We start from the raw sequence: 17,109 nt of genomic DNA, 5'->3' as shown, positions 1-17,109 counted from the left end.
CTTCAAAGGGACCTTGAAGACCAAGTTCCAACCCTCCTGCCTTGGGCAGGGATACCTTCCACTAGACCATGTTGCTCAAATATTAGTATTAAGTTCCTAGCAGACAATAACAATCAGCTAATGAAACTTGCCCATTTGCTGCAAGCAAGTTGTCAAAATGTCGAACTCTGCAACTGTTCCTTGGAGTTTAAACAAAGGAGCCTCCAGAAGAAGTTCTGTAACATCCAGTGAACGTGAGGGAAAAGATGAAGGAAAGATCACATAAAATACATACTGAACTCCCCAAATGTATTATGGGTCAGCTGTTTTAGTTTTGGGGTTTTTTTAATACCTAGCGCTCAGAGTGTTGATCATTAGTTTAAAATCAGTTATGCTACTAAAATGTTTCATAGAGGCTACAACATGTGATTTACAAAATGTGACTACTGTATTTTAAGGAACTTATACAAGGTAAAACCTGAAGCCAAAAAAAATAACCTATCAAACTCTACACTGGATATACTCCTCAAAAAACCTCCTTGAATGAGGAAGAGAGGAAATGAGTAATACCCCATATTGTTAGGTGCCCTGACAGTGAACCAGGGAGTGGAACATGGCCTTAAAATGTGGAACTAACCATAAAGAAATATACCAGGCAGAGTAAAGCAGGAGAGTATCCAGACTGCGCTGTCTTCCATGCCAAGGAAGAAGACAGAAGCAACTTTGTTGAGGAAACTCAACAAAGATCCTTCTCTAAGCAAAAAAGAGCTTCCTCAAAAAAAGACAGGCACAGAACCTCAGTCCTGAGTTGGCTGAGATACTAGAAAAGCAGGCAAAGAAAACCAACATGTGGGTTCCCTAAGAGGAATGAGACCTCTTAGTAAGTGTAAAACAATGCTTTTTTGTAAATTAAAAAAGATACGTAGAACATATTCAGCTAGGTGATTCATCCTTGCATCAAGAAAGTATGTGTGACAAGAAATCAGTACCTCTTCCATATGGCCAAAACCATATAGGGAATCTGCAATACCAGTATCATTACAAGCCACTAGGCTCTTTAGCCATATACTACAATCAGGTGAATCATCTGGGACAAAAATCCTCTTTCCCTTATGGGAATGAATATAACAAAAAAATCCAGACATATGTTTAAGAAAAATAAATATATCCGATCACTTGATTTCAAGAGTTTTATTCTGGATTTACACTGAATTAATTCAGAATGGTGACATTTGAATATCCTTCTGTAAATCAAGAAGTCTTTCCACTGATATTTTAGGAATTCATTTAGTTTATGACTTTTTGTTCCCTTACAGAAAATAAATCGCGTTTTATTGACTGTGTATGCAGAAAGTGAAGGAACACAGGCTCTTCCAGAGCACTGAAATATTAGGAAGATTTGTCAGAAATCAAGGAATGTGTAGTCAATATAATTAGCACTGGTCTAGAGGATACAACACTGGTTGTGTGATGCACAACTACCCTTTCCATTTGTCTCTGACCAGACTAGAATTGAGTCCAGTTCTGTGCTCAGTTACAGAAGAATCTCCTTTACATGAGGTGCAGTTCCCATATCAATTTACCATGGAAATTATTGCACAGTGACTCAGGAGTACAAGAATGCTTTTATAGATTCACATTATTTGGTATCTTCATTTATATTGTAAACTGACTTGCAAAGCACACTCTTGGAAAAACAATCATTATGTCTTGTCTTCACAAGCTGTACTCAGGACCTTGACAGTTCTATCTCTCCCATGTCTCCGGTTTGCTGGTTTAAACCTTGAGTTGCTCAATCCAAAATAACTAAATTACATCAGTAAACGTAGTGTAAATAAGATCAAAATTAAATTTAATTTAGCCTTCTGACAGTTTGAAAAGAGGGAAGGAAAGCATGTGATGCAATTCTCTAGATTTCTTTTTCTTTTACATAAACTCAGACACCGTCACATTGTACTTGATTAATCTTTTGTGAACTGTGCTTTTATGTTTCATTTGGTGTTTCTAAGGTAGCTTCTCTGAAGAGTACATAAAGTTTCAGAGATCTGTTTTTGTAATCTTAAGTGTTTATTCTTTCAGCTCCAGTGCTACAACTGTGATTTTAATTTATCTGCTGTTTAGTGAAATGCTGTAGGAACACTAAACCCATCAGTGCTTCCTACACCTGTTCATGACAGTCTGCTGTACTTGTCAACCCAAGTTAAGTGACACTCCTTCAAGGTATACAATATTATTAACAAACTGGATAATCAGTCACATCTGTGATGTGTGTCAGTAGTATCTCGAATACACAGAATTTAAAACAGATTTTTAAGAGGCAGAAACCATTACTCTTGTACTAAGGAAGAAAAAATACCGTATGGACATTAGGAATTCACACTCAGATTACACAATTAATGCCTTGGGAAATGATTAGGCTGCTGGAAAGCTTTTTCATTGCCTTACTATAAAATGTTCCTATGGGAAGCATAAATAATTGGACGTTACTTCAAATGACAGAAAAATAGTTTTACAACAGGAGGAGAAAGGGCAGGGAGACATTAAGTAGATTTACTCACATTTCTTTATGTACAAAAGCTACTATTTTGTTTCCAAAAAGAATCAGTCTAGCATTTATAAGCAAGACTTTGCCTACAGCCACAATAAAGTTTTCATTAGGAGTAATTCTAATACTTAACCCTTAGCTGTACAGGAAAATCTTGGGGTTTAGTTTTGTCTTGAAATTCCTGCATCACTCATGCCTGTCTGGCTGCCATAAACAGCTCCAAGACCAGCTAATCCCCAGAGTCTGAATATTGATCTCAATATTTTTGTTATTTTCTGCTTCAAAAGTTTTGCCTAATCCTCTATAAGAAAATGTCTTAGTGACTTAATTACCTGATTTTGTATATGCAACTTTAAATATATGCCCAAGTTTTACCTAAAATCCAGGTTGGAGAGTAAGTTCAACAGTTTTTCCAAAATACATTTCACTGGGTAAATAGTTCTAGGGAGAGAGGATGAGGGTAGAGAAGGGACATATCTCAAGACAGAAAAAATACAGCCTAATCATATGGCAAATAAATTCTGCCTAGTGCCTGCAGAAAGATACTTAAATAGAAAATGAAGTACTGTATGTCAGCTTTGTTACATATATATGTCTTACTTGGACAAAATGCACCTCTTCAGATTAGATTTGCCAAAAATTTTTCAGTTTTACAGAAAAAATCTCCATTTGCAGTACAACATTCTTTGCTGTACTTTTTAAAACTTAACTCCATAGTTTTCCCCCACTTCAGGAAAAAAATATACTTTGCACTTATTAATTGAATAAATGCACAGAATCAGAAAAAAAATCACTTTTATTAACTTATGGTTTCAAAATTACTATGCAAATTAATTTTTAATTGAAATACACAAATAGGAGGTTATTTTCAATTGTTTGGCATTTTGGGACAAGTGTATGCATATTTTGGTGTTAATTTTTTTGTTTTAATTATACCTATTTACACTCATAACTTAATTAGGGAAATGAATGTAAAATACTTCTCTGCAATTACTTTTCCTCTTCCAGTCCTCTTTTTTTACTGTAAGCATCCAAGAATATATGACAGTAAGTCTGTCAGCAAAAAGAAGGTTCTGGAGAATATTCGCTTTCTCTGCAGAATATACAACCAAAACTGCAAAACAGAAGTGTCCTTCCACTTCTATCAGCATTCTAATCCTTACCTAAAATTGAATCATCTCTAAAGAAAAGGTAGGATTCAACCCACCAATTCAATTCATGTCTTTAGGAATGTAGGTAACCGTCCACTGAAAACGGGCCTGAAATCTCCACCTTTTTTTTTTTCAACAGCTCATGAAAGTCATCTCCATCTGATGGATTTTCAAACAGGGAAAGTTTCCATTTTTCGATGCTTATTCTCTAAACCATCTAGTTACCTTCACCCACTTCCTTGCAAACATCATGTCAGTTTAGACTGATTCTCTTTTCCACTCAGCAGGAACAATTTCTAAAACTCTTTTTACATGACAAGAGAAATGACTTTACAAGTGACTGGAATGCTAGTTTCAACCATTAGGTTGATATGTGCTTTCTAAAAAGAGTTTGATTGAGGAATTATTGCTTTTGTATTTAATATTTTTATCCAGGCCTGACAACAGAGAAGCAATTGACAATAAAAATGGTGATTGCACCGTCAATTGAATTAAGATACATTATGCCTGGTTTGTCACTATTTATGATTTACAAATACATCTTTGTACCTGTAGAAAGAAAAATAGATATTAGTTAAGGCTGACTTAGATGCAAGACAAAATTCTTGTTGCCATGAAAACAACAAAAGCTATTTCTGCTCTGTAATGCATTAACCATTCTAAAGTGAGAATAACCCAACTGAAGTTAGTTATATTCTCTACTGTTTGGAGCTAACTAATTTTAAACAGGATGTGAACCTTAGTTTATAAAAATCTTTTGTGGGCATGGGACACAGAGTTCAAGAAATATTACACTGCAGAATATGTTTTCAATATCAGGTAAATAAAGACATAATAATATCCATAGGTTTATTTCAAAGATGCAGAAACATAATATTATTTTTTTGCTTGATTGACCCATGTGCAACTGCTGGTACACATAGGAATTTTGAACATGTACAGCATCATAGCTCTGAAAATAAAGTTGTTGGGGAATCCTTTATTCTTCAGGCATACACAATTTTAAGCAGTCATAGTGTTTAGTGAAGCTAAAAGACACAGCTCATACAAGATTTTGCTTAGCAGAAACACACTTTATTGATGAATTTTCTTTGCCTTACTGTGAGCATTACAGTGCCTTTTACTGTCTTCTGCTCTGGTATCAGAATCATGCACACAGTTCTGTTTTTAATATTATAGAGATGGCATATGTTTGTGGGTAAGTAATCTACCTGTTTACAGTGCCATTAGGAAACCGCTGACTCCACTAGTTCACAGTCTCGTCTAAACCTTTCTCTGCTTCTGACCTGCTGAGTATTTGGTATTCAACACCATGTGAGTGATCTCCTGCAGCCTCCATCACACAGGTTGTTGGGTAACTAAGGAATAACTCTTAAGATGTAAAGAGCCCTGCAGTCACCTTGATCTCAGTGCCAGTGATTACCTGTGCTAATTCTCTGCTTCATGCTATAGCGCAGCACTGACCAAATCTTACATGCGTCCCTTGACATGCAGAAGTAGGAACAATTATGGCTATAGATGGAGAGATGTACTGCTTTCACACTATAATCTCTTCAACATATTATTACAGATGAAATGTCGTCATTCAACTTAAAAAAAAAAAAAAAAGGAGTGACAAAGAGAAAAGCCAACCAAGAGACTGGTTGGAAAAGCAGATTTTTTTTCTGTTCTACATCAGGAAAATTGTTTCTGTTTTGTGTTGTTTTCATTGTCATTGGTTCATAGCCTTTTCAGTACACATGCAGGACAACTGCTTCACAGTCAAGAGGACTAGGAACTGCCTTTATGAAACCTAGACCTTATCCTAAAAATGGTCAAGATCATATTGGACAGGGTTCTGAGAAATCTGATCTAGTTTAAGATTTTCCTGCTTATTGCAGAGGGGTTGGACTAGATGATCTTTAAAGGTCCCTTCCAATCTAAACTATACTATGATTGTATGTATTTCACATGATGTCTTGTGTCTGTGGGCTGTTACTGTGAACTCAGCAGTACCAGTGAAGGACACTTAGCCCCAGGAGCTAAGTTGCCTCTGTGTTGTGTGTAATTTCAGGTAGAATTTCAGAGAGGGGAAAAAGAGACCCAGGTCATGGATATAAAGAAGGGTCCACATCAAAATTTCCCAAAGCTTTAAAACCACCCACCTTCACCGTTCTTATTCTGTAAGATTCAACATATTTTTCATCCATGATCAACACTTGAATTCCATCTGCTTTCTTCAAGGTGACTAAGTAATGGGAAAGAAAAATGGAATTGAGGCCCTTGCTCTTTTGAGAACTCATAGCAGCCCATCCACCTTTAGTACTGCTGGGTGCAAATCCTACTTTGAGGGTCAAGTAGCTGTTGCAACATCTTTGCCAGTGGTCCCAGGTAAGGAGTCCCTGTGCAGACCTGGCTCTTTCCCACTCCCCATGAATGGCACTTCCACACAGAAATGCCTTTTGCCACTGCAGAGAGATCCCAAATGGTCTGCGGTAAAGGCAGAGATTCCCTCCTCAAATCCTGCTGGAGTGCCCCGTTCCCATAACTTGGTAAATGGGACTTAATTAACAGGGATTCCCTTTAATTGTGACTATTTTGTTTACAATAAACTCAGACTAGAAATATAAGCAAATCAACTGCTTTTAGCTTGTTAATTGTGCTAGCAGGTTGCACTGTTAGAAGCCACAAACATTTGCATGTCGCATCCAGTCATGGGCTCAGTAACCTCTTGGTAGAGAGATGGATAAGAAGGACAGATTGGATAACGTTTGCTCCATCTAAAGCCAAGTGTATGCCCATTTCAGAGACTGAATGACATGCAACATACAGAATACCTGCAGTTGCCTCTTATCTGGGTAGCAATGGATGCTACTGAATTAAACCATGCAAAACCACAAAGCGCCTAAACTAAGGTTAGAGGTATCATCTGTAGTAGAGCTGTATATATAGCTTCAGCTGTACAACACTATAAGAAAACCACTGGGGTTTCTTCAGGTGAAATTCAGAGACACGATAAAAGTATCAGATGTTTCTGAAGCAATTAAATATTTTAAAAGGTAATATAAGCAATCCATAAAAATTTTCAGCAATTCAGAGGTTACACTGCCATATAATAGCTACACTACAGAATGTCCTTCTTATTCCTGCTCTGGTTCCACAGATAAGCATTAGATGATGCATGTTGAAGCTGTCATTTGCAAAGCTGAACATACATAAAGGACTGAGTTCAGTTTTAAGACAGAAGTTACCAGAACAGGGAACAGAGCAAAAGAATGAAGTTTTCAGAAGCTGACTGATGTGAAAAATTTCTTCTCTCAAAAGACAAGTATTATCCAAGAAGTTGGGCTAAATATAAAAATTAATAATAAAAAAAGAAAAATACAAACCACATTTTTCAACAATATAAAAGTATTCTGCATGAAGAATGCTGTGCCACAGGAACTCCTCAGTGGTACAGTGGCAGAGTGAGAGCAGAAGTAGGGAAGGAGAGAAACAATTGGTTGCCACAAAAGAGATCGCTTCCTGCATTTTCCCTTCCCAAAACCTTCTCTGTTTGCAGTGACCCTCATCTGAGGAACCCGTGAGCCTTTCCCACCTCTCAATCCTACTGACTTTTTAAAAAAGGACATTGAGATTTCTGGTTGAGACCTCTCTCCTTCTCTTGACTTATCAGTGCCGCCGTTCCTGGGGATAGCTTTAAGCCATTTCTGTAATGGCATTTGTACATGAAAAGTAAGTTTCACACTCTGAAAGCCCAATGAAAGGCCAGTAGTCCTTACTGTGTCCTGTGGACCAGAGCTGAGTTACTACAAAAAATATAGTCATCCTCCAGTCTTACTCTATCTGGTGCAAAGCAAATTATTCTTCATCAGCTTCATGGTCTTCAACCTTGAAAAAGTGAATTTGTCTGGTCTTTATGCAAATTAAATTAATGTCACCCCCAGGTGAAAGGTTTCATGTGACAGGGCTTTTAAATTTAATCTTTTTTCTTCAAACTGTCTGTTATCTCCTACTTAAAAACACACACTGAATATTAAGTTTGGGCTTACTGCAGCTATTAATCATTCAGCTAAATAAAACCACTAGGAAGCTCTGAATAGCTGTAAATAAAATAATAGCTTTGCCACCTGCTACTTCTTTGTTCCATGCAGACTGGATATAGAGTGAAAGACAAAATGAGCTGTCATATAGTTTAGGAAATTTTTTGCTAGTTTTGCATTAAGCTACAGAAACATGATCCCTATACACGATCTATTATTACTTAATGATATTTTGCATCCTCTCCTAGACATAGCTTGCCTGCTGCTGTGTTCTAGTCTCTCAGGGCTGCTTTACTTAGTAAGTGTGTCACATAAAATGCATATAGGGCATTCTTTTCTCAAATAAATTACCAAAAGGACCACAGTTGGCTTTCTCACCTGGCGAATCTCATGATCTTCAACTACGGTATTACACAGGCAATCAACACAACTTAATCTATCATTTGCAATTGGGCACTTGCATCTGAAGCAGATGTGGGAGGGGTGGTAACTGTACCCCGACCTACTTTGATAGAATTCTTGACCCATTCTTCAAATTAGGTACTAAAATAACCCTGAAGACATTCTGTTCAATGTTCAAGAGCAGAAATTATCCATGAGTTCATTCCCTGTGAAGGAAACTTCTTTAATACATAGCTACTATCATTCAGATGTCCCTGTCAATGTCAAGGGGGCTGGAACTAGATGATCTTTAAGGTCCTTCCCGAGGTAAACCACTATCATTCTACGATCTCTCTCTATTTTGGGGGAATATTTTCTTCTGTGTTTTGTCCTTTCTAACTCTCTCTACAGTTTTCCTTTCTCACTTAAATCTTATCCTTTCCTATGATGCTTTCTTCATTCTTCTTACCTCTACTATTCATAATTATCTCTCTCAGGCCGGTGAAAAACTTAGGGGTTGTGTTACTAGGCAGAGTAATAAACCCTTATGACTTTTCCATGCAGAGCATTTGTTAGCTCATTGGTTTGTTTGTTTGTTGGGGTTTTTTTCAGATGTGTGAGATAGATAAGATTTCATTGCTGTTTCACCATAACGGTAGAAACTTGCTAATGGAATGCAAAACCAGGAAGATCAATCTAAGACTGACTTTGCAATTGACAGCTCAAAAATAGTTTTCCTGGACCTCTGCAATTTCCTACCTGTTTTTTCCCTTGATGGTGCCTGTCTTTTCCCAGACTGCTATGTATATTCCTTCCTGAACCTGAGAGAAAATAATTTCTCTAACACTGTTGATTGCAGTATTCATTTTCCTAACTTTTTGTTTTTTCTCTTTATTATGAAAATAAATTTGGTGAACTCGAGGACCAGCAAGCAGCCCAACCATTTTCATGTTTCTCCTAAATCAAAGTCATTGTCTAATCTCAGCTCACCTACTCACTTATTTACCAATCTTTCATGTATTTAACTGTCTTCCTAATCCACCGATTACGTTATGTTAGCCCAGAAAAGAAGAGGGTGTCAGTATTGGAATGCTAACTTCATCTGATCACTCAGAGAATTGCACTGTAATGATCCTCTAATTACAGAGCTGTCACGCTGTATTAAATCTGTCCTGTATGTGCTGTCAACTGTTTACATTGTTCTGCATGCCCCAGACTTCACATTTCCAAATATACTACAGTGATAGCTGACAACAGCATTGATAGATGTAATGAACAGTATATGGTTGTGCTGAAGAAGTGGAAGGACTTTGAACGTATTGAGAGCAAGCCAATATTATCACAGAAGTTTTGATCAATGTGTATTTCTCTATAAATCAGTTCATTCTTGTTTTTCTGCTTTTTTCCACAGTGGTTATGTCTTTGATTATGATTACTACAGAGATGATTTCTACAATCGGTATGTGTGGCTATATTTTTGTACATCCTACACCATTGCTACTGTTTGTTTATAATGTAGTCTCATCATTTGGTCAAACAGGTCAGTTCTGATTTTACACATTATTTGTTTCATTATTTCTATTGTGTATCAGAAGACTATTTGAATATATCAAAACCAGAGAAGATTACCACCACCAAATGTATGCTTATTAAACAGCTCTTTTAATTTTATTATTCTCTAAGAGCTTTTGGAGCATTTACTGTGCTGAATAGTTTAATAATAGTTTAACTGCTCACTGTTTCTTCCTACAGAGTTCTTCCAGGTCTACTTTCACTGCAAAACATAGCGACTGTAAAATTCTTCAGTATGACATTCATGTCTTTGCCTTTTCATCCATACATATGAAAAGATATAGAATGTCTCCTGAAGAATGTTCTGAGAACATTTAAAAATCTAGAAGAACCTTGAGGGAAGCAAAAGCACAAGGTGAACCACAAGTGTGTTTCTATAGGAGGAAAAGAATTTGAATACCTGAGCAATTGGAGATTCCGCCTTGAGTACATGCACACAGCCTAGCTCAGCACTGTGAAAATTTATTTATTCAGATATTGCAGAATCTCCACAACACAGGGATAGCATGAATGATCATAAATAACCAACTCATCATCCAGCAGTGCTGTGTCTCTGCATTACAGCAGCTTGGTTTAGCACAGGCCAAGTGAGTCAGAGGGGAACAAAACATTGCTCCACCAATGTCTTCTAATTTGAGAATTCTTTTATATGAAGCAATGGACAGTAGCAGGGGAACGGTTCACACCCGGAACTTAAGTTAGCATGTGCTATATACCTTTCAGCTTAGGAACACAGTGAGAAAAATGTAAAAAATATTCTTCAGGTTTGTTTTTTCCTGGGGTTGATTCAATTTGAACCACTACTTTTGGTATTGCATGTAAATCACCATGGTCCCTTTGTACAAGCTAAAATTAATGAGATAGAAACATATGGAGTGAAAGCCATCAATGCAGTTTAATTCCACTCAGTCCATCCTTTACAGTAGGAGCAGCTCATGTCCTGTAAAAAGTTACCTTCCCAAGATTATTGTGCTGAACTTCATCAGTGCAATTGTATGTTTTTAAACATAGTGTTTCATATCGATGACACATGAATATTAAAGTTATATGTGTTTCGTTTTTTCCCTTATTCTGTATGTTGTGGGTAGAACAAATGGCCAACTATAATGGTTACACTTTCACAATGAAAGAAATATTTATGGTAGATTAAAAATTGTTTCTATGGAGCCTGCTGTCTCTCTTGGTGATTGTGTTGTTATGGAAAACCACTGAGAGTGAAATGTATCTATATATCTATTTAATAGTATGATTTGCTAATTCAGAAATCTTTCAGGATTAAGAAAGCAGAAACTTTATGATAGAAAACCTAAATATGATAGAAAACCTAAATATGTCCAGCCTCACAAGGCTGGACATACTGAGCTTCTGACGATAAAAACCACAGAACCTTTACCAGTCTCTGTTAAATACAAGTTAATGGAAGGGAAAAATGAAAAGCTCTATATAGTAGTCATGGAAAAGAAAATCTCATAGAGAATACAACATATCAACTACCAACATGTCTATAGGAATATAAATTAAGATTTATAATCATGATTCTTTGAATTTTTGAACTTGAACTTCTGAACTTCCTGAATTTTTGTGTTTTACCCCAAACCATAGATCTTGTTTTCTAATATGTATTAATTTTCCAACTTCTCTGAAGGTAGAATACTTCTATCTTACCTTGCCTAAAGCAGTCATGGGGTCAGAAAAGGGTGACAAGAATGGTTAGTGCTCTAAAATAAAATCTATATGAAGACAGATTGGCAAGATTGGGATTGTACATTTTAGAAGGGTGGCTGAAACAAAAGGCACAATTATGTGCATATTAGTGATTATTGGGGCAAAGAATTGCTTTAGAACTGAGCATTTATGTTTACCATTCCTCCTATTACAAGCACAAGGAAAACAGGCAGGGTACTTCAAAACTTTTAAATGGAAGCATTCTTTTTTAAAAGAAAGCATATTATTGAAATGTATAGAACTTGGTAAAGCAAAACACCAAGCCCAAAATCTGCATAAGTTCAGAAATAAGTGTAGGAATAGATAAATAACAGTTCTTCTATATATATTGAAGAAAAGGAAGCATAGTTTCACATTTCACTGTATTATCTAAACATGAAACACTGGAAACCATAAAAAAATCACCTTTGGAGGAATAATCACATGATGAACATGTGCATGATAGCTTAAAGTTCTTCTGAAACTTTTTTCCAGTAATGTCAAACAGCAGATAGTCACCAACCTGCAGATCATCCAATATGATAAGTGATGTGTGACAATAAACACTATTATTTACATTAAAAGTAAAAAAAAAAATGTTTCCATGTTCATCTTCATACACAGTTATTTAGTTATGCTCACAGTGGCTAGAAACTGCTTATTTGTGAGACTATTTGAGGCCATGGAGTTCATGTTCAGTGGGGGTGACAGGATCTCTGTGACACATTTTGTAGACAGCTACAGAAAAAGAGGGAGATGGTTACATTTTCTGTAAGATTACAGTATAGACAGAAGGAACCTAGGATTTAAACGCTAAATGTTTACTTGACAGAAAATGAGTTAGAAGATTTAAGTTTGATTCTGCTTCCTGTTCAGCACATTGTTAGATGCTGTGGTGAGTGAATTACTGTTTCTTGTGTGCCTGTTTTCAAGTGTGTATCTGTAGTTTTTATTACCTTTTCTACTACCTTTATTTTCTTCTACACAGGCTAGTTATCTGCTATTGATAACTGTATTTTTAGGACTGGGCAATTCTGTTTGGCAACAATAGCTCATTTTTTTATAGAGCATCTTTCATTGGCTGTAGTGGTAAATCTCTGAATATCTACCTGCTAGTGGTTTTGATTTGAACAACACTTTTTTTTTTCTAGTTAAATATGCTTGGGTATTTTATTGTTTTTGCACTAATTCACTCTTCAATAATGAGAACATATGCAAAGACTCTTGCTATTTTACAAACTGCAGGATATTTTTTTATAGAGATGGTTGTCTTCAGAAAAGTTCTGTTTCATTTTTTACATCTTTAAAGATAACAGATAGAAAACTGGAATTTAAGTCATGCATGTTATAAAGGACCTGCAATATCACAACAAAATGTACTACTGTTGGCTGTGTGCAATGAAACGATGTGGATCTGTGGAAAGCAGGTTATGGATTTTCCATACTGCAAATAACAGAGTCCTATAATGCATCCTTTATTTAAATCATGCAAAAAAATATGACCAGAGCTATGCACTGGTCTGTGACTGAAATCTGAATAAGGCACTTAATGTGCATAGATCCTTGAAATGTAATTTGACTGTGATATAAAGCGATTAAGGTTTGAAAGGCTAATTTTCTCAAAGATAACATGAAAATTTAGTTGACAGGGCTTCCATGACATGAAATCACAGAAGGTTTTATGGAGTTCGGCTGACTCAATCTTTTCTAGGTTGTTTGATTACCATGGCCGTGTCCCTCCACCGCCCCGTGCAGTGATTCCACTGAAACGTCCTCGTGTGGCTGTGACAACAACTCGTAGGGGCAAAGGGGTTTTCTCCATGAAAGGAGCATCGCGATCCACCTCAAGTGGGGCTTCTTCCTCAGGATCCAAATGTGAGTTGCTCATATCAGTTGAATATTATTGAAACAATGATCCTAGCAATTTCTGCAAAGCAGACAGCTTCCACTGTATAGCTCTGTTGCAGTCGTTTCCTACCCTCAGTCTCTAGCTTGAAAAACTGGCTGTTTTACCAAAGCTTCCAGGCCTTTCCTGCAAGTCAAGGAGCACACTGATGACACTTTTGAAGAAAATTCTTTCAACAACATTTGAACTGCTTCCTTGGCCTCAGAAGAAGCCTGTTTAAAATCTTCTATCATCCCGACTGCTCATGCATCATGAGGTCTTGTGTACAGCTGGTACTAGAGCAAAGATAATAATCTTGTTACAGACAGAGGCACAATGACTTATGTGGAGATGAGGGTTGTATGTAAGATGATGTGATGGGCTGGGAGGGGCAGGGGAGTTGGGTTATGTGTTCTTTTTTTTACCAGATTCTTTTGAGGATAGAAAGAGGCAAAGTGTCTTTGTCTGTTTTAAAGGAAGTTCAAAACAGGATTGGCAACTTGGGGTTATTTAACCCTTCTTTAGTGAGCTGGCCTTAGAAGAGCTGATGAACAATAGGCATTCCCTCCTCCAAGTTCATCAAGCTCCCCACTACATAGTATGTCCTGGGAACTTCATCTTCCTCTTCGTGCATCTTTCAGCACCCACCCGTCTTCCCCTGCCCCTTATGTGGAGTGATACTGTCCTTGGAAGCGTCACTGGAAGAGGAAGAGAAAGATCAGGTAGGGATCAGATATTAGAAAGAATGGAGGGACTTCAATAAGACTTTTGCAGTACCAGAGTGGCCAACAAAACATTATGCTGTCTCACATGTGAATCCATCAACAGTACATCTTACTGCCAGAGGAGTTAATTATAGCATCAACAGTACCCAGTTATATATTGCGCTTGAATAACATATCCAAATCTCACACACTAGTATCTAACAAAGAAGTTGGACCTCTAGGGAGCCCACCAGGATCCACTCTTAATCCTACTGTATGACCAGATGATATCAGAGATCTTGAAGGCAAACATGTAATAAACATGTGACTGAAAGAACGGACATGTGGTAAACAGAGCTAAAGGTAATGTTGTACGCTCAGGAGCAAGGATCTCAAACCATCCTTGGAAAGGATAACATTCTGAAAAAGAGATGCTCGCTTACCTGTACAGTTAAATCATTCATAAGTCTTCAGTGAATGAATGGTTAGATATCCATTACCAAAAAGGGGAGTTTTCACACTTAGCAAACAGGAAGATATCTAAATTTAGATGTCATGTTATGAAGCTCACTCAGACCCTAAGAGGATTACCGGGAGTAGTAACACTTCCTTTGTTCTCTGGAAGATAAGCATGAGCCTAGATATTTTCATACACATCTTGAAGTAATCCACTTGTCCATAAATGCTTTTTGCCTTTCTTCAGTACTTTAAGTGATGAATTATGTTTTCTCTTATAAATTTAAAAGAAAGCATGCAGCTCAAGATCTTCAATTTAGAAAATTTGGAATTTAAATTATTTTGTTAGTCCTTTTCAGCCCTTGAGTCTCTGGATTTTCACACAGTGAATCAAAGCTTTAGTAAGTATATATGCTTACAGATTCATTCATTATATCTCATTTGGTCATCCTTTACTGTTGTTTTATCCATATGAATTGTTAGTCATATCAGTACATTCAATTTGCTAGTTATCCTAAAGTATGATCTAATAAGAATGGGCTTTTTGGACTCACTTTGCCTTGAAAAGATGAATTATTTTCAGATAAGTATTTTACATTTTTTTCTCATTGCCCAGAACTAGAATAACTCTAAAGTTCTTCTAGAGAGCTGAGGATCTCAGTGTAATGCAACAGATGTCAAGAAGTACTCTTGCCCAGAAATCTGGGTTTTCATTGTGGTGAATGAGACAGAAAATATTAGATTAACGTATAGATATCTCTTCCAAATATAGATATCACCAAATTGGCTTTACTACTTCTTCTGCATTTCAAAAAGTGTTTTGTAGTACCATGTCAGGACTTAAGTAATACATATTATAGGATTCAACTCTGGTCCAAGTACCCATAGTCACTTGCTATAAGACTTCCAAAATACTGTCTGCGTAACATGGCAAATGTTGCAGAACCTATAAATTATTCAATGGAAGCGCAATCAGGAGTGGTCAGGTCCTAACAGACAGTGTTATGCCCCAGTGAAAGCATCCTTCAATGTACTCAGGTGTGATCTGAATTCTAAAAATGTCAGTCATAGAGCTCCAAGTGACAAGATCATCCTTGGATTCAGCTCTTTAACACTTAAGGAAGAGTTGCAAGATGCATCACTAAAATATTGTTTGATATTTTTACCTTTCTTGTGTTTCTACCCTTAGTTCTTTACAATGGCAATTGGAACAAAACTGTAGAGACTATTTATTGTCTTATTATATGGAATAAATTGCACAAAAAATTCTTTCTGCATGCAGCACATCTTTAAAAGGAATCAGACACACAATATACAGATTTTCATACTTAATTTCCCCAAAGAATTACTTCCCTTTTTATGAAGTCCAACCAACCCATCATAAAAGTAGAAACATGATTTTATTGACTTGAACAAGAATGTAATCAGCTTATTGTAAGACCTTTATCAGAGAAACAATGGAACTCAGGGGCTTCAATTTGGAAAGTGGAGAATGTATATTTTGTGGCTTCCTTTGCCATTTTTTCGGAGAAGTATGTTGAATTGTGGGATGAAGCAATTTAATATTTTGTTGCCCCTCACTCTATGCTGCTAATCTGACCCCTTGAACTAAGGTACTGTTGATTCTAATCATAGTTTATTTCTAGTTAAATAAAGGATTCCTTCAATAAGGAGAAACATAGTTCTGGGAAGGAAGCTATTTTGAGTTTTAAATCAAATGTAAGACCATAAAACAGCTTAATTGCAAGTTCAGACTTAACAATGTCAAAAAGGTATTGCCTATGCTTGAAAGATTTTACCCCCAAATATCAAAACCCTCATGAGATCACATCCTCTAACATACTTTTCAGATGTAAGTAGAAATCTCATAGACATAAGTCTTCTCCTAGGTTTTCTCCACATTCAGACTGAATCCAGAAGATTAATACATACATATCATATTAAAGGTTAGAACACAGGAGAGCCCTCAGTCAAATTACCCAAATTAAAAGGACTCACTTCTGAAAACCAGCAATCCAAAGACAGGATTTTGTTGTGGCACAGAGCAAAAATGTTACAAAAATACAAAAAATACCTTGCTCTTTGATGAGTACACCTGCAAAAATAATGTCTACCAGCACAGTAAATTCTTACTTGAACAAAAAGTCACAATATGTGTTCTAAGTTTGCTTCCAAAACATGAAATAGGAATATTTGATTTCTTTCCTAAATCTTTAATTTTTCAAAGAGCAGTTAACAGTATTTTGTTTTCTTTTTAACTCCAAAGACTTGAAAACACTTAATCGGCATTTCCAAACTATTAGAAGTTGTGCACAAAATTAAACATGTTGGTGTGTAAATCACGCATAGTAGTTCTTCATGCTAATGGTATGAAGCAGCAAATTCAGATCACTATGTAGAACTGGGAAAAACTCACTTTTTCTGACAATATAGAAATTAAAGCTCTCAGGGTACACACTTTAATTTTACATATCTGAAATAAGGAGGAAAATAATAATCAAATCTTTTATACCCCATTTACTTGCGATTAAGGACCAGACACTTAAGATGTTACAATATGTATTGAATTATGTCTTTAAATGAATTAATTTTCACTCGTATAGTTTATATTTAGCTTCGTCAGCTAACTGATATGATAAAATAGTTTGTATTAAACTTGAAGGGCTTAGATAAAAATACATGACATTTTTTTCCAAAGAAATCTAAATCA

General features: G+C 36.3%; 1 protein-coding gene across 8 annotated transcripts in view; it reads left to right on the top strand.

Annotated features, from left to right (window-relative positions):
- RALYL (RALY RNA binding protein like) overlaps window positions 1–17,109 on the top strand; it is a 373,182-nt gene that overhangs the window by 326,029 nt on the left and 30,044 nt on the right. For 4 of the 8 annotated variants that reach the window (XM_018078907.2, XM_018078914.2, XM_018078901.2 and 1 more), the window contains 3 exons: window positions 9,490–9,537; window positions 13,066–13,229; window positions 13,881–13,961. In XM_018078907.2, the coding sequence (XP_017934396.1) occupies window positions 9,490–9,537; window positions 13,066–13,229; window positions 13,881–13,961 (293 nt within the window). The remainder of the gene's footprint in view (window positions 1–9,489; window positions 9,538–13,065; window positions 13,230–13,880; window positions 13,962–17,109) is intronic. The other 4 variants (XM_018078926.2, XM_008929741.3, XM_025895653.1 and 1 more) reach the window with 1 other exon arrangement.

Source organism: Manacus vitellinus, unplaced genomic scaffold, assembly GCF_001715985.3.
Source record: "Manacus vitellinus isolate BGI_N305 unplaced genomic scaffold, ASM171598v3 scaffold_1_pilon, whole genome shotgun sequence".
Taxonomy (NCBI): Eukaryota; Metazoa; Chordata; class Aves; order Passeriformes; family Pipridae; genus Manacus; species Manacus vitellinus.
This window is presented reverse-complemented; position numbering and strand designations above follow the sequence as displayed.